At 44.0% G+C, this 25,663-nt stretch overlaps 1 protein-coding gene across 5 annotated transcripts in view; it reads left to right on the top strand.

The window, feature by feature from the left end:
- LRRFIP2 (LRR binding FLII interacting protein 2) overlaps positions 1-25,663 on the top strand; it is a 195,256-nt gene that overhangs the window by 24,357 nt on the left and 145,236 nt on the right. For all 5 annotated transcript variants that reach the window (XM_077269333.1, XM_077269335.1, XM_077269334.1 and 2 more), the window contains exon 2: positions 18,886-19,029. In XM_077269333.1, coding sequence (XP_077125448.1) covers positions 18,940-19,029 — 90 coding nt within the window. In that variant the 5' untranslated portion in view covers positions 18,886-18,939. The remainder of the gene's footprint in view (positions 1-18,885; positions 19,030-25,663) is intronic.

Genomic DNA, 25,663 nt, shown 5'->3' with positions numbered 1-25,663 from the left:
TTTTTTTGCTGCATTTTTGCACTTACCCATTGTTTATGGGTGAAAGTTTGCAAGAGTTTTCTGCAATCTCATAGACTTTGCTGGTACTGTAAAACACAGTTTGAAATTTGCATTAAAAAGGCAGCAAAAAAGCTGCAAAAAATGCAGTGTGAGAACATAGCCTTAGGCATTTTTGCTGCCTTTTTTTTTTTTTTTTTTAAACCAACAAAGTCTATGAGATTGCAGAAAACTCACACACGCATTGTTTTTTTTTTCCTGTCTGATTTGGAAAACTGCTGCGCTTTTGCCACCTGCAGCATGCCACTTCTTTCAGCGTATTTGCAGCATTTTTTCATCCATAGGAAACAATGGGTAAGTGCAAAAAACACAGTTGTCAGTTGGTGGAAAAACCTAAGGAAACTACCGTAAATCATGCTTTTTTTGGGGCACTAAACTTTATCAACATGCACATGAGACAACAAAAATACAGCAAAAACTCATGCAAACCTTCTTTTTGTAAGTATCTTCTTTACTGCCAAAAGAGCAGATTTTGCCTGTGGGGAAAAAACGCTACTTGTGAACATAGCCTTAGAGCGCTCTGTGATTGCTTTTTCTGGCACTTTTAGACATGCAGCAGCTCACAAAAACACCAAGAAAAGATGCAGTGTGAATAGTGATTGGCAGCTAGGAAGCCTTTTAAGGCTACTTTCACACTAGCGTTAACTGCAAACCGTCACAAGTCGTCTTTTTGCCGAAAAAACGGATGCGTCAAAAAAAGTGAAAAACGTATGCAACGCATTCAGCATTTCGACGGATCCGTCGCAAGTCCGCTAAATGGTTCCGTCGAAATACTGGATGTGTTGCATACGTTGCATACGTTTTTACCATCCGTTGCATCCGTTTTTACGACGGATCCGTTTTTAAAATGGGAGGCTCCCAAATTTGATTGGCTACTGGAAAATATGGAAAACTATATACTGTTTTTACAGCCCATCTTTGTGGGTTTTAGTTTTGTGGCAGCGATGGAAGGTGTTCTTGTGAGGATTGCGAGTTTGGTTACTGACGTTATATTTGAGACGAATCGCCTGGATATCATAGTGCGGGAGAAGGAGGCGGCAGCGGAAAGGCGTAGGATGCTTCTGCAGCAACGGAGACGGAGGTGACTCTGGATACATCCGATTAATGAACTACGGATGACTCGGGGTGTCCAGTCCACTCTGTACCTGGAGTTGCGGCACAATCCACACAAATTCTACAATTACGTGCGGATGAGGATGGAACATTTTGACAATTTGCTTGAAAAACTGGAGGATGTCATCCGAAGGCAGGACACAAGGATGAGGCTTGCCATCACACCGGCGGAGCGGCTGATGGTGACCCTGCGGTAAGCCTCTTTTTTTTATGTCATTGCTCATATTTAATGTTATATTACATGCTGCAGACAATACTGCGCTGACATATTGCACACTATTTTCTGCAGCATGTAATTTTTGTATTGTTTGAGGCCATTCCACTATTTTACACCGGTTTCATGCAGGTTTTATTGTGTGTCCCGTCCTAAAAAAAAATTTCACAGTGCCATTTATTGAAACTTTAGCAGGAAACCAAAAAAAAAGGTTGTTGGTCTGTGCAATTTTTTCTAACATTTTTTTTTTTTTTTTTGCCAGCTTCCTAGCTACGGGTGAATCTCTGACTTCGCTCCATTACCAATTCCGGCTGGGCATTTCCACTATTTCTGGAATAGTGAAGGAGACATGTCGGGCTATTTGGGAGATTTTACAGCCGGAGTATATCCCCCAACCATCCATGGACATCTGGTTGAGAAGTGCAGAACAGTTTCAGCAAATTTTGCCATTTCCCAAATTGTGTTGGTGCCGTTGACGGGAAACACATAAGGATTGCTAAACCGGCAGGAACAGGATCGGAGTACTACAATTACAAGAAGTATTTCTCAATCGTACTCATGGCTATTGCAGACGCCAACTGCAAGTTCCTTGCTGTGGACATAGGAGCGTATGGACGGTCCAACGATTCTCAAGTTTTTAAAAACTCTCCAATGGGTCGTTGCCTGTATGGAGAGACATACGATTTCCCGCCAGCCAGACCACTCCCAGGAACAAGTGAACCAGCCATGCAATATGTTTGTGTAGGTGATGAAGCGTTTCAACTCTCGCCGCACCTACTGAAACCATATAGTAGCCGGGACTTAACCCATACCAAACGGGTATTTAATTACCGGCTTACTAGAGCAAGAAGAGTAGTCGAGTGTTCTTTTGGTATATTGACGGCAAAGTGGAGAGTTCTGCTGACGGCAATCAAACTGCAAACCACAACTGTAGACGAGATTGTTAAGGCATGTGTGGTGCTCCATAACTTTGTCCTTTCAAAGGAGCCCGTTTCCTTGGATGACGAAGAATTGGAGACAACCTTGTGGGATTACCGCAGCAGCTCTGTTCGCTCCACAGGTTCTGTTACAAGGATGAGGGACCAGTTTGCGGATTATTTTGTGTCACCAGTCGGGCGGATTCCATGGCAAGACATCATTGTGTGACATGTTTTCCATGTGTTTTGTTTATGTAAAAAATGTGTTTCTCCCCCCCCCAAAAAAAAGGTCCAAAAGCGTGGTTTTCTTGGTAATAAAACCAATATGTTATGGTGTTTATTTTTATTTTACCTTTTTTATTAGTTACCATATCACCTTAATGAATCCACACACACAAAGAGTAGAATTTAAATCATACTTAATTTTATTTTAACTTTTTTTATTTTATTTTTTGTGCCAAAAAAATAGAAATATATTTGTTATTTTCAAAATTTTTTTTATAAAATTAACAAACTTTAACATTAAATAGCATGTTACAAGTCTTCAAACATAATTTATGCATGTACTGATCAACAAAAATGTAAATTAACCCCCCCCCCCAAAAAAAAAAAAAACTTACCGATACACGCTGCTGCTGTGGAGGAGGGCTGTCAGAAGAGGACATTGTTGCGGTCGCAAGGCCGGCGGCTGTGGTCCTGGTGTCTCTGTAACTTAAAAGACACTTGCAATCTGCTCTACACATTGAAGTAGCAGATTTGGGGTCTTCAAAACTTACTTTTAAAGATGTGTGGCTGTGGTCCTGGTGGGCTGGTCCTGGTGGGCTGGTCCTGGTGGGGAAGACAGGCGGCAGCGGCTGTGGTCCTGGCGTCTCTGTAAGATAAAAGACACTTGCAATCTGGTCTACACATTGAAGTAGCAGATTTGGGGTCTTCAAAACTTACTTTTAAAGATGTGTGGCTGTGGTCCTGGTGGGGGCTGGTCCTGGTGGGCTGGTCCTGGTGGGGAAGACAGACGGCAGTGGCTGTGGTCCTGGTGTCTCTGTAAGTTAAAAGACACTTGTAATCTGCTCTACACATTGAAGTAGCAGATTTGGGGTCTTCAAAACTTACTTATAAAGATGTGTGGCTGTGGTCCTGGTGGGCTGCTGAGTGGATATGGTCCCTGGTGTATCTGTAATAAGTATAATGGATTTATAGTTAGACCACCCCCTGAACTAGGTAATGTTTAACGATAAACACCCTGCTAAAATGATGTGAGAAATGTTCATTAAAGGTGAACACCAAAACCCCAAAACAGGTGCACGATATACCATTCATTTCCATGACCCAAAAAAAATAATGAAATGTGAACCCACCATGTAAAAATATATTTGCCACATTTTATTTTCAAAAATCACCTCCCCCAAAAAACCTTTAAAGTATAACCTTTATTAAAAAATGAGCCCTCAACCAACTCTGTATTGCATGTGTAACCATTGGTACATACACCAGTTTTAAATTTACCTTTCTGAAATGATACTATGGACATTTTTTTAATAAACATTTTATTAGTTTCTTTTTTTTTTTTACATCACAATTAGGAGCTGAAATGCTCTTTATTTTAAATACAAGTACATCAACTGCGAATGGTTTCAACAGTAATAAGAAAATCAACATTTTTAAATAGAAAAAAAAAAAAACGCGCTCACACATTCAAACCACAAGCTGCAGACCACTAGACTTTGCAAAAATACATCCGATTTAAAAAAAAAAAAATTTAAGAGAAAAAAAAAACACATTTAAACCACATGCTGCACAGACCAATATACTTAGTAAATACATCAGAAAAAGGCAATTAACCAATTAAGGCATGGACAAATGCACATGCAATCAACAAGACGCACACAAACATGCCTGGTATGTGTCCACGTTCACGATTGCATCAGGATTTGGTCAGGATTTTCCATCAGTATTTGTAATCCAAAACCAGGAGTGTAACAATTAGAGGAAAAGTATAATAGAAAAACATGCACCACTTCTGTATTTATCACCCACACAAATACTGATGAAAAATCCTGACCAAATCCTGATGCAATCCTGAACGTGGACACAAACCCTCCCACATGAACAGGCATAAGATTGGCGAAGGCATAATAAGGTGGAGGCACATGAAGACATACATACAAAAGCACACAGCCGTACAAAAATACACACACACACACACAAGCACATAAGCTTTATGCAAATACACATATGTACAACAAAGGCAGAAAGGTGGACCCAAACAGAAGACGCATACGCACACACACACACACGTAAAAAAGACTGACAGTCCTCCGGCTGGAGCTGCATGTCTTCACAGTGGCTGGCATCAGGGTGGATCTGGACTCTAGCATGGCACTGGCTGTTGCAGGACGATGGCAGGCCTCAGGTTCTCTTCAGGTTTTAAGCTCTTGCTGTAGTCAGTACCTCATACACACACAAATGCACAGGCACACAGATGCACACAAAAATTGCAATACTCACACTGGCTCTATGGTGGCTGGAGTCTTGCTGGCAGCCTGGAGTCTTGCTGGCAGCCTGGAGTCTTGCTGGCAGCCTGGAGTCTTGCTGGCAGCCTGGAGTCTTGCTGGCAGCCTGGAGTCTTGCTGGCAGCCTGGAGTCTTGCTGGCAGCCTGGAGTCTTGCTGGCAGGCTTCTTCTCTGTAGGCTTCTTGCTGGCATATGTGGGGTTGAAGGCCCAGGCCAGGTTTATATAGATTTGGGGGTGTCTGGCCAATTGGCAACAAAATCCAGCTTCTGAGCATACTCAGTGTAAAAAAACGTATTGCAGCGCTGCATTGCGTCGTACGACGTGTCCCGACGCATCCGTCGCTCATAGGCTTCCATTGTAGCCAACGACGCATGCCGCAGGATGCGTCGCGACACGTTTTTTAGGCGGAGACAAAAAACGTTACAATCAACGTTTTTTGCCGACGACGTGTCGCCAAACTTCGACGCATACGTCGTACGACGGACACGATGTATGACAATCCGTCGCAATGCGTCGCCAATACAAGTCTATGGGGAAAAAACGCATCCTGCAAACACTTTTGCAGGATACATATTTTCTGCAAAACGATGCATTTTAACGTATTGCAGTTAACGCTAGTGTGAAAGTAGCCTAATGTGGTTTGTTAGTAGCCATGCACCCGTGTCCGTCACATGACCATAACTGAATTTTATCTAACCAAAGGGAACCTGACAAATATATTGGAAAGCTGTAACATTTATAATGCACAGAACATTTCCTTGCTCTGACCAATATACTAATGACAGTGCAGAAGCAACAGATTGCTGGTGGGTTGCCGGTAATTTGCACATCTTATTTCAACACTTGGCGATTGGAAGCTTGAGACTTATTACAGAGGGAAGCGCTTTTGTAAATGCTACTTCATATTCGTAGTGTTCGTTGTCAATCCACCTGTCTAGTGACAGATGCATTTTCCCCGGGGCGGAGAGGCTGATTCCAACGATGTGTCACTTACTAGACTGTGTGTTTTAGTAAGATCAGTAGGAGATTATAACTAGAGGACTATTTGTCTTGTGCCACTTAGTCCTTCTCTGACATTCCCACCACTGATTAGAAGCTTTCTGCCTATGCACAGTATACACAGAAAGATCAGCAATGTGGTTGGGGGTTATACAGAGCTCAGCATTTTCGCACCACATGATCTGCAGCATAGAAAATAGTGATTTTATGACTGACAGCAAGCAGAAGTGACAGCACTGGAATCAGGGTCTCTAACGCTACATCACGTTGGGCTCACATTATATTTCAAAAACATGGTGACGGAATCCCTTTAAGTTGTCAATCCCAATATAGTACTTGGGCCCAATGACACCCATAGAAAACAACACCGCCCAAGAGCTGTCCAATGCAGCGAGGTGTTTTTGGAAGACCTGTTCTCATATGTGCTGTTATGTGGTAGGGTATTGTGCTGTACCCAGTATTTTGGCAAGATCTATTTCCCTTACTTTTCTGTCATTACTATGCAGAACTGTTGCAGAATGATAAATGTATATTTATGGACAGTGGTTAGCACTGCAGCCTTGCAGCGTTTGGGTCCTGGGTTCAAATCCCACCAAGGACAACATCTGCAAGGAGTCTGTATGTTCTCCCCGTGGTTGTGTTAGTTTCCTCCGGGTTCTCCGGTTTCCTCCCACACTCCAAAGACATACTGATAGGGAATCTAGATTGTGACAGTGAAGAATAATGTCTGTAAAGTGCTGTGGAATTAATGGTGCTATATAAGTGAATAAAATCAAGCCAGAGCTGGTATGTGACTCTCAACGAGGCGAAGCCCCCCCTTAGACCCTAGTCCAGAGCCTCTCATCTAGGAAAATCTTTTCTCATGCTTCACACTGAAGAGGGCCAACAGCCCAAAACACCGTGTCTGCAAATTGAGATTCTGATTTGGCTTTTATCCTAAGTCATACCCCTTTCTTCTTGCTCTGTATCCTTTTAATCACTTTAATATTTTGTCAATAAACATCATTTTTGTTTTTTATTGGGTTCTTTACATTCATTCTTCCTATATACAGTTATATGAAAAAGTTTGGGCACCCCTATTAATCTTAAGCTTAATGTTTTATAAAAATTGTTTTTTTTTGCAACAGCTATTTCAGTTTCATTTATCTAATAACTGTTGAACACAGTAATGTTTCTGCCTTGAAATGAGGTTTATTGTACTAACAGAAAATGTGCAATCTGCATTCAAACAAAATTTGACAGGTGCATAAGTATGGGCACCCTTATCATTTTCTTGTTTTAAATACTCCTACCTACTTTTTACTGACTTACTAAAGCACTTTTTTTGGTTTTGTAACCTCATTGAGCTTTGAACTTCATAGCCAGGTGTATGCAATCATGAGAAAAGCTACTTAAAGTGGCCACTTGCAAGTTGTTCTCCTGTTTGAATCTCCTCTGAAGAGTGGCATCATGGGCTCCTCAAAACAACTGTCAAATGATCTGAAAACAAAGATTATTCAACATAGTTGTTCAGGGGAAGGATACAAAAAGCTGTCTCAGAGATTTAACCTGTCAATTTCCACTGTGAGGAACATAGTAAGGAAATAGAAGAACACAGGTACAGTTCTTGTTAAGGCCAGAAGTGGCAGGCCAAGAAAAACATCAGAAAGGCAGAGAAGAAGAATGGTGAGATCAGTCAAGGACAATCCTCAGACCACCTCCAGAGAGCTGCAGCATCAACCTGCTGCAGATGGTGTCAGTCACTGTGCATCGGTCAACTATACAACGCACTTTGCACAAGGAGAAGCTGTATGGGAGAGTGATGCGAAAAAAGCCGTTTCTGCAAGCACGCCACAAACAAAGTCGGCTGAGGTATGCAAAAGCACATTTGGAGTAGCCAATTTCTATTTGGAAGAAGGTCCTGTGGACTGCTGAAACCCAAGATTGAGTTGTTTGGTCATGCAAAAAGGCGTTATGCATGGCGGCAAAAAACACAGCATTCCAAGAAAAACACTTGCTACCCACAGTAAAATTTGGTGGAGGTTCTATTATGCTTTGGGGCTGTGTGGCCAATGCCGGCACCTGGAATCTTGTTAAAGTTGAGGGACGCATGGATTCCTCTCAGTATCAGCAGATTCTTGACAATAATGTTCATGAATCAGTGGCAAAGTTGAAGTTACGCAGGGGATGGATCTTTCAGCAAGACAATTATCCAAAACACGGCTCCAAATCTACTCAGGCATTCATGCAGAGGAACAATTACACTGTTCTGGAATGGCCATCCCAGTCCCCAGACCTGAATATCATTGAACATCTGTGGGATCATTTGAAGAGGGCTGACAATGCTCGGCGACCATCAAACTTAACTGAACTGGAATTGGTTTGTAAAGAGGAATGGTCAAAAATACCTTCTTCCAGGATCCAGGAACTCATTGAAAGCTACAGGAAGCGACTAGAGGCTGTTATTTTTGCAAAAGGAAGATCTACTAAATATTAATGTCACTTTTCTGGTGAGGAGCCCATACTTATGCACCTGTCAAATTTTGTTTGAATGCAGATTGCACATTTTCTGTTCGTACAATAAACCTCATTTCAAGGCAGAAACATTACTGTGTCCAACAGTTATTAGATATATGAAACTGAAATAACTGTTGCAAAAAAAACAATTTTTATAAAACATTAAAGGGGCTGTCCCCTACTTTCAATTTATCCCCCAATGTATTCCCCCGGGGCCCCTAATGAATTGTGTAATTACCTTCCGTTGCCGTTTCCGCCTGTGAGCGGCGCTATGCTGGTGGCTGAGTTCGGGTCACGTGACCCCCAGGCTGCAGCCGCCGCTTATTTCCACCGACGTCACGTCAATTTCCAGACTCTGGAAATTGACGTGTGATAAAGCAGTAATACTTGACAAAGGCCAACATGGCCGAAACGTTGTACGATATGATGGCAGAATAAAGACTATTTTGGATATTCTCTTCACCTGGAATGGATGCTGCTTCTTTTTCTATATCTGGAAATTGACGTGACGTCATGAGCAGGCGTGACCCAGCCGCCACAGACAGCGGTCACTCATCAAGAGTGACTGGGCTGGGGGCTGCAGGGCTGTGCTGGGGGCGGGCGGGGCTAGGTAGTAGGCAGGTATGTGAACGCTATGTTCTGGGATGGGCGGGCGCGAAGGAGTCTACGGGATGTGCCGTGGTGCTGCGCCGGGATTTGCCGTGCCGGGATGTGTTGGCCCGGGATGTGCTGTGGTGCCGGCATGTGCCGGTGCCGGGATGTGCCTTGGTGTCGGCATGTGCCGGTGCCTGCGCCGGGATGTCGGCCCGGGATGTGCCGTGGTGCCGGCATGTGCCTGTGCCGGGATGTGTCGGCGCCGGGATATGCCTTGGTGTCGGCATGTGCCGGTGCCTGCGCCGGGATGTGTCGGCGCCGGGTTGTGCCGTGGGGCTGCGCCGGGCGGTGCGGTGGGTCCGCTGGCTGTGCTGGGGTCTGCAGCGGGCGGGCGTCATTGCTGTGTGTCTCTGTGTTCAGGCATCGTCCGATGGGACTACAAGTCCCATCGGACGATGCCTGCTACAGTGACAGTGAGTGACACATTAGCCAATGATGGGACAGTAGTAGTCTCATCATCCGGCTTATGTGTTGAATGTAAAAAAAAACAACCCACATATACAGTACATACAGACATACAGTACATACAGACATACAACATGTAACATGCAACATGTAACACGCAACATGTGACAGCATGCGACATGCGAACTGTTACATGCAACATGTGACAACATGCGACGACGTGACAACATGCGACATGCAACATGAGACGTTAAATGCAACATGCGACGACATGCAACGTCGTGCGACATGTGACATGCAACATGCGACGGCATGCAACATGTGACAACATGCAACGACGTGCGACGGCATGTGACAACATGTAACATGCAACATGTGACGACATGCAACGGCATGCGACATGTGACAACATGTGACATTCGACGACATGTGACATGCAACATTCGACTACATGCAACATTCGACGACATGCGACGACATGTGACATGCGGCAACATGCGACGACATGCAACGACGTGCGACGGCATACGACATGTAACATGCGGCATGCAACATGAGACGACATGCAACATGCTACGACATGCACCATGTAACATGCAACATGCGACGGCATGGGACATACGACATGCAACATGCCACATACAGTACATACATACAACATACATACAGACATACAGTACATATAACAGAGTACATACTCACCATCACTTTGTCACTTTGTTCCCCGAAGCCTGTGTCACCTGTAAAAAATATTAAAATAATAAACAAATACTATACTCCCTGATCCGCAGAAATCCAAATAAAACGAGTGTCCCTCGCCGATCTTTCGTGGAGAGCAGGAGCATCAGCTGATGCGACCGCTCCCCAGGGGCTCCAGGAATACAATGATGGAAGGTATCCTTCCACAATGTATTCCTCACAATGTATTCCTACGCCCCTGTGAGAAAATAGTCCCTAGTCTCACTTTTGGCATTGCTGAGTAAGAAATTTCCCATGCAGCAAATGCCATAAAGTGAGACTCTGAACTTGTCTCCTGTCAGTGTGTCATTGAGGGTCCTATAGAGCAGTGACATCACCCGATGTCACTGTTCTATAGGGGACATCGTCGTGGGACACTCGTTATTAATTGGACTACGGCGGACAGGTAGTATACGGTTTATTATTTTGCGTTTTTTGCAGGCACTGAAGTATGGTAAGTATGGTTAAATGAAGAATATTAAAATACTTTTTTCCTAATGTGTGTTTTATTAACCCTTTACTAGTATTGGATTAATAATGGATAGGCGTCTTATTGACGCCTCTCCGTTATTGACCCGGCTTAATGTCACCTTACAATAGCAAGGTGACATTAACCCCTTATTACCCCATATCCCACCGAAGCACGGGAGTGGGAAGAGAGGGGCCAAGTGCCGGAATTGGCACCTCTTACAGATGCGCCATTTCAGTGGCAGCTGCGGACTGGTATTTGTAGCCGGGGGGGACCAATATCCATGGCCCCTCTCTAGGCTATGAATATCAGCCCGCAGCTGTCAGCGTAGCCTTTCTGGCTATAAAATATAGGGGGACCTCACGTCATTTTTTTTGGGGGGGTCCCCCTATTTTAATAGCCAGTAAAGGCTACGCAGACAGCTGCGGGCTGATATTCATAGCATGCTACAAATCTTGGCCCCCGGCCGTCTGCTTTCCCCCTCTGGTGCAGAAAATTCCGTGGAAGCCCACGCCGTTTTTTTTCATTTTTTTATTAAATTAAACGCTCATTAAGGCCTCTTTCACACTTGCGTCGGTACGGGTCCGTCGCTATGCGTCGGGCCTATGTACCGACGCACGTTGTGAAATTTGTACACGACGTGGGCAGCGGATGCAGTTTTTCAACGCATCCGCTGCCCATTCTGAAGTCCGGGGAGGAGGGGGCGGAGTTTTGGCCGCGCATGCGCGGTAGAAAGGGGCGGACGCGACGGACAAAAAAAGTTCACTTGAACGCTTTTTCGTGCCAACGGTCCACCAAAACACGACGGATCCATTGCACGATGGATGTGACTTGTGGCCATCTGTCGCTAATACAAGTCTATGGGTAAAAAACGCATCCTGCGAGCACATTTGCAGGATCCGTTTTTTTCCCAAAAAGATGGATTGCGACGGATTGCTAAAAACGCAAGTGTGAAAGTAGCCTTAGAAACATCGGCCTTTCTATTATATATCTATGGATATATCTATCTATAGATATATTTATAGATACATCTATGTATCTATAGATATATCTATCTATCCATATATCTGGCTGCTTTCACACATCAGGTTTTTGCCGTTAGGCACAATCCGGTGAGTTTTGAAAAAAACGGATCCGTTTTTTCCGCCGGATCCGTTTTTTTCTCATAGAATTGTATTAGCGCCGGATTGCGCCTGATGGCCACACGTTTCATCCGTTTTTTGCCGGATCCGTCAAAAAAGCTTTTTCCGCCTGATGGAAAACACATACAGAGGAACGGTTTTTCTGTCTGGCGAAAAAACCCACAGTTATGGATCCGGCGAAAAACGAGATGTGAAATGATGAATCCGGCCTCCGTTTTTTCATGCATGTTTCCATTCAAATCATGCACATTTTCTGTTTATTTATTTCCAAAAACTGCATCAAAACCGAGCAAAAACAGCATCAAAAACTGCATCAAAACCTGGTGCAGTTTTGCAGTTTTGATGCAGTTTTTGGTGCGGTTTTGGTGCAGTTTTGATGCAGTTTTTGGTGCGGTTGTGATGCAGTTTTTGGTGCAGTTTTGATGCAGTTTTTGGTGCGGTTTTGATGCAGTTCTTGGTGCAGTTTGTGCGTTTTTCATGCAGTTTTTGGTGCGGTTTTTGTGCGGTTTTGATGCAGTTTTTGGTGCAGTTTTGATGCAGGTTTTGGTGCAGTGTTGATGCAATTTTGGTGCGGTTTTGATGCAGTTTTTATGCGTTTTTATGCAGTTTTTGGTGCATTTTTTAATTCACTTTTGGTGCGGTTTTGAAAGCTAAATAAAGATGTATTATTGAACAAAAAAAAAAAAAGATTTGTGACGTCATTATTGTCCAACCTCCTTTTTTACATTTGTCCAACCCACACTCCATTACACACACAGATAGACAGATAGATGATAGCTGAAATGGATAGACAGAGCTACATATAGATAGATCTATAGATGCATACATCTATCTATTCATATATCTATTGTAGCATTTCATCCGCTACGGGTCTAGGGGACACTCGCTTAGGTGCGGCGGATGACACTCAGGAGACACGTTTCCTTAAAAGTTCACAGGGTTTATTGCTCCATAAACCACATTGCAACAGGAACAACAGGTAAACAGTCTTACGTCAGACAGATGATTCCTCAATGTTCATAATAGAGCTCCGCTCTCTCTCAGACCTGTAGGCATACAGGCTGTGCCATGTCCAGCACGTAGGCTCTCCAGCCTAAAGATGGTCTCTGTGTTATTCAGGACGTCTGTCCCCACTTGGAACCGTCCAACACACAGGCCACTCTGCAGTGTCCAGCCAGGACACCTGGAAGTGTGTCCACTCTGACACACACCCACACACTCTCTCCATGTGCTACACACACCTCCTTACATAGGTGTAACCACACCCAGGTACCTGTCACATGGCTAGTCAGGTGATCGTGACATCACCACAGGTCCTCACACACAAAACCATCTTACGTGTACAGACACGCCTCTTTGGGTGGGTTTGTAGGTGACTGAACCAACCCATCTCTCCAATCACTTGGAAGCCTTCCTAATGTAAACAAATCCCTCAGCAGTAGATCTGCTTGAGCAAAACATACCCAGGCTTCCATCACAGGGCCAGCCACCTCTGCGATACATACCATCCATCAATCACATGACCAGTCGCTATGCCACACTATCTATAGATATATCTGGATAGATATATCTATTGATAGATGTATGGATAGCGTAGGGTGTGTGTCCACTGTCCGGATTACATCCGAATGAGCTGCAGATTGGATGCTGCGTACTTGTAGTCCCATCGGATGATGCCTGCACACACACCCCAAAAGACCCCCCGCACACACCCGAACAGTCCTGCACACACCCGAACAGCCAGGCACCTACCCGACCCGAAAAGCCCCGCACACACCCGAACAGTCCTGCACACACCCGAACAGTCCTGCACACACCCGAACAGTCCTGCACACACCCGAACAGTCCTGCACACACCCGAACAGTCCTGCACACACCCGAACAGTCCTGCACACACCCGAACAGTCCGCAGACCCAGCACACACAAACACGCACACAGTCACACATTCCGCCCACACACTTCCCTCCTCCCGAACTGCAGCGTTTCTCGGACCCACATCCGCAGCAAAACTGCCGATCTTTTTTACATCTGCGGTTTTGCTGCGGATGTGCCCGACTCAATGAAAGTCTAAGGGTGCAGAAACGCTGCAGTTCCGCACAAAAGAAGTGACATTCTGCGAGAAAAAAAGCTGCGTTTCGGTGCGGCTTTTTCCGCAGCATGTGCACAAGTCTGCGGCTCCCATAGACTTATATTGGTTGTGCACTACACTGCAGATTTGATGCAATTCTGTGCGGCAAAAAACGCTGCGGATCTGCAATCAAATCCGCAACGTGTGCACACAGCCTTAGCATTTAGTGAACCTAGCAAAAAAGCCAAGCAAAAAACAAGTGTGGGATTGCATTTTTTTTGCAATTTCATTGCCCTTTGAATTTTTTTCACATTTTCTGTTACACGACATGGTAAAACCAATGGTGTCATTCAAAAGTAGAACTTGTCCCCCAAAAAATAAGCCCTCACATGGCCATATTGACGGAAAAATTATGGCTCTGCAAAGAAGGGGAGCGATAAACGAAAAAAGCTCCAGGGGTGAAGGGGTTTAGAAACATGGATATGGACATATCTATGGAAATAGACATAGGTATATCTGTATGTATCTATCTATCCATCCCATATCTATCTATCTATCTATCTATCTATCTCCATCTATCTGTGTGTAATGGAATGTGGGTTGGACAAATGTAAAAGAGGAGGTTGGACAGAAATGACAAAATTTTTGAAGATAGAGGGGGGAGAGGAGGGAGGGGTTGGGGTGTGTTTTGGAGTGGGTGTGCCAGGTGCAGAGTTACAGGCGAGTGCAATGCATCCTGGAACTTGTAGTATTAGGCCGGTTTCACATTAGCGTTTGCATGAGCTGCGGAGGGCTGCGGACTTCCTCCGTGAAGCCCCGCCCTCGGCCGCACCTCTGCCGCTAGCTCCGCCTACTTCTGCATGCAGCCGGCATGCGGCCTGCATAGCTATCTTTAACATTAGGTACGCAGGTCGTGCCGCTGTATGCGGATGCTTCCGCATGCGTCATTTTGACGATGCCCTGACCAGCGTAGGACGCAGCTTGTAGCAATTTCTTTTTTTCTCCGCATCGTCAAAATGACGCATGCGGAAGCATCCGCATATAGCCGCACGACCTGCGTACCTAATATTAAAGATAGGTACGCAGGCCGCAGGCCGGCCCCATGCAGAAGTAGGCGGAGCTAGCGGCGGAGGTGTGGCCGGGGGCGGGGCTTCACGGAGGAAGTCCGCAGCTCATGCAAACGCTAATGTGAAACTAGCCTTAGAGCACAATAACTCAGGAGAAAGGAAGTTGTCGATTAACCCCATGAGAGCTGGATACAGCACTAAAAATGTGCTGCTACAGCATGATAAAAGGTAATATTGCTAAAATAAACACAGTAGATGTTTTCAGTGGCACATAATAGCAAGATTTATGAAAAGCTAATTCGCATCTCGGCTTCAGGAAAATGGCCGCCGCGATCTCCATCTGCGCACGCGCGGCATCCCGCGGCCATTTTCCTGAAGCCGCGGGCAGCAGAGCGCTCCATCTGCGCACGCGCGGCCAAAGGAAGATGGCCGCCCCCACCGATCAACAGGGAAATAGAACACATCGCGCTGTTTTCACTCCCCTGTGCAGTGGATTCGGGACCTTGGGCATGCGCAAACCACTACGCCTCCAACGGAAAACTAAGCAAGATCTGGGGGAAGATGCCACGCCCTTTTGACCAGACCTGCCTGATTGACAGGCGAAAACGGCTACTTTGGTAATGTATTTTGGCAGCATAGGTGGGGAAACGGGGTCCACAAAATACACTGTTGAAATGCACAGCTCAGGCCCTATTTAACAGTATTTTTATCTCATACGGAAAAAACGGGGTGACAGGTGCCCTTTAAGATTAATAGGGGTGCCCAAACTTTTTCATATAACTGTATGTTCTTCGATCCACTATTGTATGATGTCGGCAGTATGTACTTAATGGTGAGATTTCCTCTATTAACAAAAAAAAAGAAAAGATAAATCCTGACCTGAAGAAAGGACTTGTGCAGTCCTGAAATACGGTGTTTGTATGTGACATTGCATATTTGCGTGTCAGATAAGGACATCTTTAGTTTGATGTGCCTGTCCCAGGTCCTTTCTTTGCTGCACCTCCAGTGGGATACTGGATCTCATAGAAGTTTATGGATGGCATATTATTATTTTCGACTTAGAGATTGCAAAAAGCTCATAAAATGTTAGTGTGCATGGGCCATGAATGTACATTTTCCCTGTCCCAGCTAGCTGTGCGGGTGGGTTTTTCCTGATGTGGTGTAGGAGCTGTATAATGTGTACTCTGACCATTAGTGGTCTATCCTCCCCTCATCTCTCAGCATGCAAGTGACTGCACACTGAGGATCCTGCTGCAGCCTCCCCTCCTTTCACTAATTGCTTTGTATCTTCACTTCTACCCAGGTACGGACTGGGACTGAAATTCAACCCTGGCATTTGAAATCACACAGGCCCATGCTGTCCCCATCACCAAGCACCAGATGGGATATTTTACTAATATTACCCTGAAAAGCAGGATTTACTACAAGACCAATATTTCTAATGATACCTCCGTCTCAACTCTTAACAGTATGGGTGGCTTGAGAACACCGATTCTGTTAATAATGTAGCAGACAAGGCAGCCCACGACCAGACAGGCCCTTCTGACATTTGCCAGAATTGCCAGATGGCCAGTCCGGCCCTGCTTGTACCACTGATTTCTGCCAATCATTCTTTACAATGCAATGTTCTTGTAAACGTGAGCTAGCTTCTAAAGTAGTTGTAAGACACCAATTCTTGTCAGGTCATTTGCTTTGTGCAATTCAGAAAACAAAAAACTCAAATCTTCTCAGCAGATTTATATCAGTGGTAAGGCTACGTTCACACTAGCGTTGTGCGCCGCTGCGTCGGCGACGCAACGCACAACGCACGCAAAAACGCGGCGTTTTGCGACGCATGCGTCGGTTTTTGCAGAAAATCGGACGCAAGAAAAATGCAACTTGTTGCGTTTTCTTGGTCCGACGCTTGCGGCAAAAAAGACGCATGTGTGGCACAACGCAACAAAAAAAAACGCATGCGTCCCCCATGTTAAGTATAGGGGGCGCATGACGCATGCGTCGCCGCTGCGTCGCCGACGCAAACCCGACGCACATTAGCTTAACGCTAATGTGAACGTAGCCTAAGTAAAATTGAGTTAAAATGCAATTCAACATCATTTTTGGAAATGTAACTTTTTTTTATTCCTGTCTTTTAGACAGTTTTTATGAGACTAGGCAAATCCTCATTTAAATCTAAGGCAACATTTTCAGTGTTCAGTGTTAGGCTACTTTCACACTTGCGTCGGTACGCGGCCGTCCCAAAGCATCGTCGCGACGTACTGACGGACGTTGTGCAAATTGGGCAGAACGTGGGCAGCGGATGCCGTTTTTCAACGCATCCGCTGCCCATTCTAAGTCCTGGGGAGGAGGGGGCAGAGTTCCAGCCCCACATGCGCGGTAGGAAATGGCGGATCTGATGTACGAAAAAACGTTACATTGAACTTTTTTCGTGCTGACGGTCCGCCAAAACACGACAGATCCAGTGCACAACGGACGTGACGGATGGCCACAATCCATCACTAATACAAGTCTATGGGAAAATGCAGGATCCTGCAAATTTTTTTGCAGGATCCTGCATACTCAAAAAACAACGGATTGTGACGGAAACTGAAAAACGCAAGTGTGAAAGTAGCCTTAGGCTGCTTTCACACTAGCGTCGTTACAGGGCCATCGCGCTGCGTCGGCCCGACGTACCGACGCATACTGTGAAAAAAATGCCCGACGTGGGCATACGACGCTTCCGCTGCCCCATTGTAAGGTCCGGGGAGGAGGGGGCGGAGTTTCGGCAGCGCATGCGCGGTCGAAAATGGCGGGCACGACGTGCAAAAAAACGTTACATGTAACTTTTTTTGTGCCGACGGTCCGCCATAACACGTGTGGCACTGTGTCGCAATGCGTCGCTAATAAAAGTCTATGGAAAAAAAACGCGTCCTGCGGGCAACTTTGCAGGATGCGTTTTTTCTCCACAACGACGCATTGCGACGTACAGTGCCCGACGCTAGTGTGAAAGTAGCGTTAAGTGCAAATTTGTAATTGATTTATAGAGAGAATCAGCCACTGTGATCCATCCTCCTGAGCTGTTTATATGGTCATGTAGGTCATAGGAAGCTGAATAAAATGATACCTTGATATCTGTAATCCAAATTTTAATCTAGAGAAATCAATGTTTTTTTCTTATAAATGAGCTGTTAATATCCATGGACCGTACACTGATCTCCCTGAGAATCTGCCTCCAGAGATTATTTTAAATGAATGGAGCGTTACCAGTGTGAGACATGTAATGACTGACAGGCTGCTCTCTTGATCCACATGTCTCACACTGGTAACTCCTCCTTTGAGTTACAATAAACTAGAGGCAGATTCATGTAATTTTATTGTACTTTCTATTACCTACGTGCCCATAGATGGCTTAGGAGGGTTAATTGTATGGACAGGTACTCTTTAAATCTATGCATTGCGATGGGTGTAATCCATGGTGAAATAAATGCATACACGTCAGTACTTGAAGGGGATGCTTACCTATTATTTTTCTTAACTTGTGCCTTTGCTAATTTATGACAGAGCAGTTGAGAGTGACACTTTTAGGAAGCTTTTATTTTCATTTTTCGCATTAAAGAAGTGAGGATTCAGATGCAAGTCATGGGTACCGTAGTTTGTTTTTTTACATCATATTTATAAACAGGACATTTGCTGTGGAGGTGATCAGACTGGTGTGCTAATTGAATAAGCATTTGATAACCTGGTGGTGGTCTGGTGTCCATGTATAACCGTGCATGTTCATGGACAGAAGATGTGCTGCCCATTACTTCTCCCTATAGGCGACTTCACTCAATCTTCTGCGGCGGGATCATATCTTTCTGCACACAGCACTGTGACAGCGACTGTCCAGATCCTACTATAGACACTGCTTTCCTTCTGTTACAACATACAATGAGTGCATCGCTCATATTCCTTGCTGGCTGACACCTTGAGATACATTATAGGAGAGAATCTTTTAGAATAGACTCTATATGCATCTGTATCTAGAAGTCTAATGTTTTATGTGTCATTCTTTGCAGACTGGCAGCTGGAAATTTGGCACAAAGAATCGGAAAATTTGAATTGGATTAAAAATGGGGACTCCTGGATCTGGAAGGAAACGTACTCAAATTAAAGACAGATTCTCCGCAGAAGACGAGGCCCTGAGTCACATAGCAAGAGAGGTGGGATTTACCTTTAATTACACAGCAAAAACAGGGTCTGAATTTTAAAAGTCCTCCGAATGAGCTTTGGCCGGCTGGTCTGACGTTTCTGTTTGTTAGATTGGAAAGCAGACAAGTGCCTGATAGTAGTAAAATGAAAATCCTCTGAATCATATACGATGACCACACGTGACTTTTATCCACTGGTGTAAGTGTACCAGCAGTGGCTGACGGTGGCAGTACTTCATCCTTTTGCTCACTTGGGGGCAAAAATCAAGAGTCCTATCATGAGTTCTTGTAGACACATCCATTAGTTGCAGGCTTAACTGGAAAAATGACATGCATGCTGAGGCACGTGCTAGTCTGGTTCTTTTGGCGTACCTTCATTTTTATCTGGTAATGTACTGTGGTTGCACTACATTTTTTGCTGCAGGGTAAAAATACTCCCCCTAGCATAATTCTTTATTTTTCTTTATTTTTATATAGCGCTAACATATTCTGCAGCGCTTTACAGTTTGCACTCATCATCATCGCTGTCCCCAATGGGGCTCACAATCTAGAATCCCTATCAGTATGTTGTTGGAATGTGAGAGGAAACCGGCGTGCCCGGAGGAAACCCACACAAACACGGGGAGAACATACAAACTACTTGCAGATATTGTCCTTGGTGCTCTGCAAGGCTGCCGTGCTTACCACTGAGCCACCGTTCTGCCCATAGTTGAGTGTTTTTAGCCATGAAGGAGTTTGTATCAATTCTGTAGTGTATTGGCATATGTAATCTTAGGAACTCGCTGTTTATGCAGAGAAATATGACTATTTCTTATAGTATTGTTTCCATGCATAAATAGAGTATTGGGCTAATTCTAGGACAGTACAAACATCACATATTTCATTATGGTTAGTGTATCCATACTGCATTATTGCAACATAGAAGCCAAAAAATATGTCCTTTTGGACTCTGGCTAGTGTAAGTTTGGCATAACATAGCTGAATATGCTTTTCCAGTCCCCAGGGTCCAGTAAAAATCTTTTATATTAACTGATTTTTATGTGTAAAAAAAAAAAAAAATCTGTGGTTGATGGATGCCACCGTTGGGCAAAGAGATGCCCCTTCTTCTTTCCTGGATGCTTCAGAACATGGCTACTAGAGCAAACTGGACATTATTGTAGTCCTGGAGGTGTATCTGCAGGGAACGTGTATTACCGGTATATCTAATTCTATCATTTTAAAGTGTTAAACTACCTGCACATTCTGTATCGTGAATGCTGGTGGCATAGATTGGGACTCTACTCGGGGTAACGTATACTGTTTTTTTTCTTTAGTCAGATGAATATGTTTCCATTAATCTATATAAAATATATGAACAAATTTCAAAATAAGTAGTGTTTTTTCCTCCTCAAAAACATACGTACTCCAAAGTGCAGTGAATAAAAACTACATCTCACCTTGCAAACAAAAAACCAAGCTGTCGCACAGGTCCCCGTTGTCAGTGAAATAAAAGTTACAGGTCTTAGATAATGAAGGCATGAAACAAAGTTTACATTTTTTTTAAACCACTGAAATATAAAATCCCTTGTAAATTTGGTATTGCCCTAGTTGTAATGACCCCAACAATTAGATTTTTACTGCACAATGAACATTGTAAAACCAAAACCCAAAATTCAGTGTCGAGATTGTGGTGTTTTTTTTTAACCATTTCACATCACTTTGCATCTTTGCGTTGAAAAACGAGAATAAATTCTCTCTATAGGTCTTGGAAGAAGGGGAGAATTAGACAAAAGTTAAAAAACAGAAAATCATACGGTCATAAAGGAGATAACTGTGATTTTTTTTTTTCCTCCAAGTGCATTTTAGAACACTTGAAAATTAGACTTTCTGATGGAGGCGTTAAATGGCTTGTCCAGTACTTGGACAACCTCTTTACAATCATTGTATTTCCCCATGTAAAATAATACTACCTATACTCCCATTCCAGCAATGTCGGCTCCAGCTTTTTGGATGAAACTGACACCCGCAATAAGGGAGAGCTGCTGCTCTTTGATTTCGGTATAAGCTAGGGAAATCTCTATAACGATCCAATAGAATTATACCAAATATAGCCAAACAAGTTGGAATAAACTAAAAAATAACCTTTACTATCTTAGATTAAAAGTATCGTGATATAGGTGCAAAACGAGTGCTGTGAACAAATGAAAAGCAGTAAATTTACTGGTACCAATCCATTCATATAGTTGGACTGGTCCTGTGTAAATCTCTTGCAGGGCCAAGCCTATACAAGAAAAAACCTTCTCAGGTAGTCAAATACATCAGCATGAATAATGCTAATGTACCGTATATACTCGAGTATAAGCCGAGACCCCTAATTTTGCCACAAAAAACGGGGAAAACTTAATGACTTGAGTATAAGCCTAGGGTGGGAAATGCAGCAGCTACTGGTAAATGTCAAAAATAAAAATAGGTACCAATAAAAGTAAAATTAATTGAGAAATCAGTAGGTTAAGTGTTTTTGAATATCCATATTGAATCAGGAGCCCCATATAATGCTCCATACAGTTCATGATGGGCCCCATAAGATGCTACATATTAAAATATGCCCCATATAATGCTGCACAAATGTTGATTATGGCCCCATAAGATGCTCCATAGACAGGCAACCCCCACATGTACTTATGCTGGCTAACAGATGTAAATCATTCAGCTGCGGCGCTAAAAACTAAAACTCCGAGCACTAAAAAATACTCGGAAGGCACCCGAGCGTGCTCGGGAAATCTCGAGTAACGAGTATATTCTCTCACCACTAATGTTTGCCCCATATAATGCTGCACAAATGCTGATTATGGCCCCATACGATGCTCCATAGACTATTATGCCCCATATGCTGTTGCTGCGATTAAAAAAATAAATAAAAAAAATCACATACTCACCTCTCGTCGCTCAGGCCCCCGGCACTTGCTATAGTCACCTGTCCGCGTTCCACCGTCGGCGCCACTGTGTCTTCCGCGTCCTCTGCACTGACGTTCAGGCAGAGGGCGGCGCGCTCACTAATAGCGTCATCGCACCCTCTGACCTGATGATCACTGTAGAGGACGCGGAAGACGGAGCGGCGCCAACGGGGGACAGGTGAATATCATGCACTGCCCCCGTCATACTCACCTGCTCCTGGCGCGGTCCCTGCATGTCCCTGGTTCTCTGGACGCTGACTTGAGCGGTCACCTGTACCGCTCATTAGAGTAATGAATATGCGGCTCCACCCCTATGGGAGTGGAGTCGGGTCCGTATTCGATACGATACGATACACTTTATTGATCCCGTGGGAAATTATGGTATCACAGCAGCACAACTTACATCATAAGAATCATAAAATGAATTACTTAATTGACATGACAGTTTGTTGACAGAAGGACATTATACATTAGAATAGGACATACACAGCGGGTGAACTGAAAAGTAGAAGAAATAAAGTAGACAATCCCCTTTGTGATTTAACCCTAATGTTATTGTTGTACATCCCCATAGCAGTTGGCACAAATGATTTCCTAAATTTTTCCTTCTTACACCTCAGAAGTATTAGCCGGTTACTGAAGGTGCTCTTCTGTCTCATGAATAGCTCATATAGTGGATGTGCATTATTGTTCATAATTGCCCTACACTTTCTCAGAGTTCTTCTCTCCACTACCTCCTCAAGAGAGTCCAGATTGCAGCCGACAGCAGAGCTTGCCTTTTTGATAATCCTATTCAGCTTATTAGCATCAGAGGCCCGCACACTATTACCCCAGCATATGATTGCAAAAAAGATGGCACTTGCCACCACAGACTGGTAGAACATTTCTAACATTTTGCTGCACACATTAAAAGACCTCAGTTTCCTTAGGAAATACAATCTGCTCATCCCCTTCTTGTAGACAGTCTCTGAGTGGCATCTCCAGTCCAGTTTGCTATCCAAATGGACCCCCAAATATTTATAACTCATCCACCTGCTCTACCTCCTGACCAGCAATAGTGATCGGTAAGCATTCCAACTTAATCCTGCTATAGTTGGCCACCAACTCCTTGGTTTTCTTAACATTTAGTTGTAGATAGTTACCATTGCACCAATCCACGAAATTCGACACCACCCTTCTATATTTCTCATCCCCCCGATCTCCCCTAATACATCCCACAACCACGGAGTCATCCGAAAATTTTTGAAGGTGGCAAAGATCAGATTTATACTGAATGTCCGATGTATACAGTGTGAATAGAAAGGGTGCAAGCACCGTTCCCTGGGGGGCACCTACACTGCTCAATAATCTGCTTGACACAACTGCTCCCATCTGTACAAACTGTGGCCGATCTGATAGGTAGTCAGTTATCCAATTTCTCATCCCCACCTCCACCTTCATATCAGTCATCTTTTTGTGTAGTAAAGGTGGCTGCAGGGAATTAAATGCACTCGAGAAATCAAAGAACATCGCTCGCACCATGGTTCATTCATTACTGTAATGAGCGGTACCATGTGACCACTCAATACAGGAAGAAGATGTCAGCACCCAGAGAACCAGGGATGTGCAGGGACCGCGCCAGGAGCAGGTGAGTATGATTAGAAAGCTGCCGACCCCTGGGAATGACTCGAGTATAAGCCGAGAGGGGCAATTTCAGCCTAAAAAAATGGGTTGAAATTCTTGTTGTCGAACTTGCTCTTCTAATAATTTATTTTCTATTGAACTGACAGTGACAGCTGAGCTCTGCCCCTGGCAATTTCCAGCAGTCCCAAAGAAAAAAATGGAGGGGAGTTAAGCAAGCATGAGCTCCACTCAATTCAGAAGGAGCGCTGCAGAGCTCCCATCTCAGGATCAGGGGTTGAACCCTTAGGGAGCAGTAAGTTATTTTGTATACTATCAATGTATACTTGCTACAACCCCCTTTTTTTTTGGGGGGGGGGGTTGGTATGAGGTCTGCACCAATGCCTCATGCACTGTGCTGTGACTTCTCAGCAATGTCCCTATACAGCGGAATACCCACCAGCCAGGGCTTAGTTTTCTTGCAGAGCAGTATTATGGTCCAGCTGCATGTTAAGTTATCTATCTGACTGACAGAAATTCTGTGTACATTCTTTCCCCTCTTCCATTCTTTAGTCCTTAAAGCCTTGTGAATTTTTCTGTCTTTGTAGTTTTGTTAATTTTTTAATAATACACTTTTAATTTATTGTGCTCAACACAGTAGAAAGTGTTTGGGCTTACCAGGTTTCTCTACAACAGATAAGAAGCTACAGTGCGAATCAGGTATTGTGATACAGAATAGTATTCATGATGAAGCTTGATTTGAGATCATTCTAATGTTGGGGTGAAAATTTGCTGATGATTCTTCTGCAATCTGAGATAGCAGATGATGTAGCCACGCAGTCAGAGAGTGAGAAGGATCTGAAAAAGCAGGTCATGAAGTTGAAAGAAGAAATTGAGGAGATGGGACTTTTCCTGAAAATCAAGAAGACCAAAATCATGACTACTACCAATGAGGACGTCCACATAAACATCAACAATGAAGTAGTAGAACTGGTCAACAGCTTCACTTTTCTTAGGTCCCTCGTTACTCAGACCGGTGTCGATTATGACTGGTTTGCGCAATCATGGTGACCATGTACCAAGTATGGAAGGACAAGGAGGTTTTAGTCACCAATCAAACAAAGCACGATTGATTACTGCAATACTGCTCTCATTTGTAACATGGCTGTGTTAGTGGATAGAAGAAAAATTGATTCCTTTTCATTGTGCTAGGTAAGACTTCTATGAATCCTGATAAACAATAAATATGTTCTTGATCATGTAAACGTACACTGGGTACGGAAAGTATTCAGAGCCTTATACATTTTACACTCTGTTTCATTGCAGCCATTTGGTAAATTCAAAAAAGCTATTTTTTTCTCGTTTATGTACACTCTGCGCCCCATCTTGACTGGAAAAAACAAATGCAGTAATTTTTGCAAATTTTTAAAAAAAAAAAACTGAAATATTAGATGGTCATAAGTATTCAGAACCTTTGCTCAGCTTCATGTGTTTTTTTTTTAGCAAACTCTATGCGGGCTTTCGTATGTTTTGCACTAAGGAGAGGCTTCCGTCGGACTACTCTGCCTTAACTCTGCCTGACTGGTGGAGGGCTGCAGTGATAGTTGACTTTGTGGAATTTCTCCCATCTCCCTACTGCATCTCTGGAGCTCAGCTACAGTGATCTTGGGGTTCTTCTTCACCTCTCTCACCAAGGCTCTTCTCGCACGATTGCTCAGTTTGGCTGAATGGCCAGGTCTAGGAAGACTTCTGGTGGTCCCAAATTTCTTCCATTTAAGGATTATGGAGGCCACTGTGAACTTAGGAACCTTGAGTACTGCAGAAATTCTGTTTTAACCTTGGCCTGTTCTGTGCCTTGCCACAATTCTGTCTCTGAGCTCCTTGGCCAGTTCCTTTGACCTCATGATCCTCATTTGGTCTGACATGCACTGTGATCTGTGAGGTCTTATATAGACAGGTGTGTGCCTTTCCAAATCAAGTCCTATCAGTTTAATTAAAGGGAACCTGTCACCCCCTTCCCCCTCCCCCAGGCATTTGTAACTAAAAGAGCCAAATTGTGCAGCTCTAATGCTGCATTCTGTCAAGGTGGCTCTTTTAGTTCGGGTCCCTGCAAA

The sequence above is a fragment of the Ranitomeya variabilis genome, chromosome 6 (genome assembly GCF_051348905.1).
Source record: "Ranitomeya variabilis isolate aRanVar5 chromosome 6, aRanVar5.hap1, whole genome shotgun sequence".
In the NCBI taxonomy this organism is placed as follows: domain Eukaryota; kingdom Metazoa; phylum Chordata; class Amphibia; order Anura; family Dendrobatidae; genus Ranitomeya; species Ranitomeya variabilis.
Note: the sequence above shows the minus strand (reverse complement) of the source record. Positions and strands in the feature narration are given on the sequence as shown.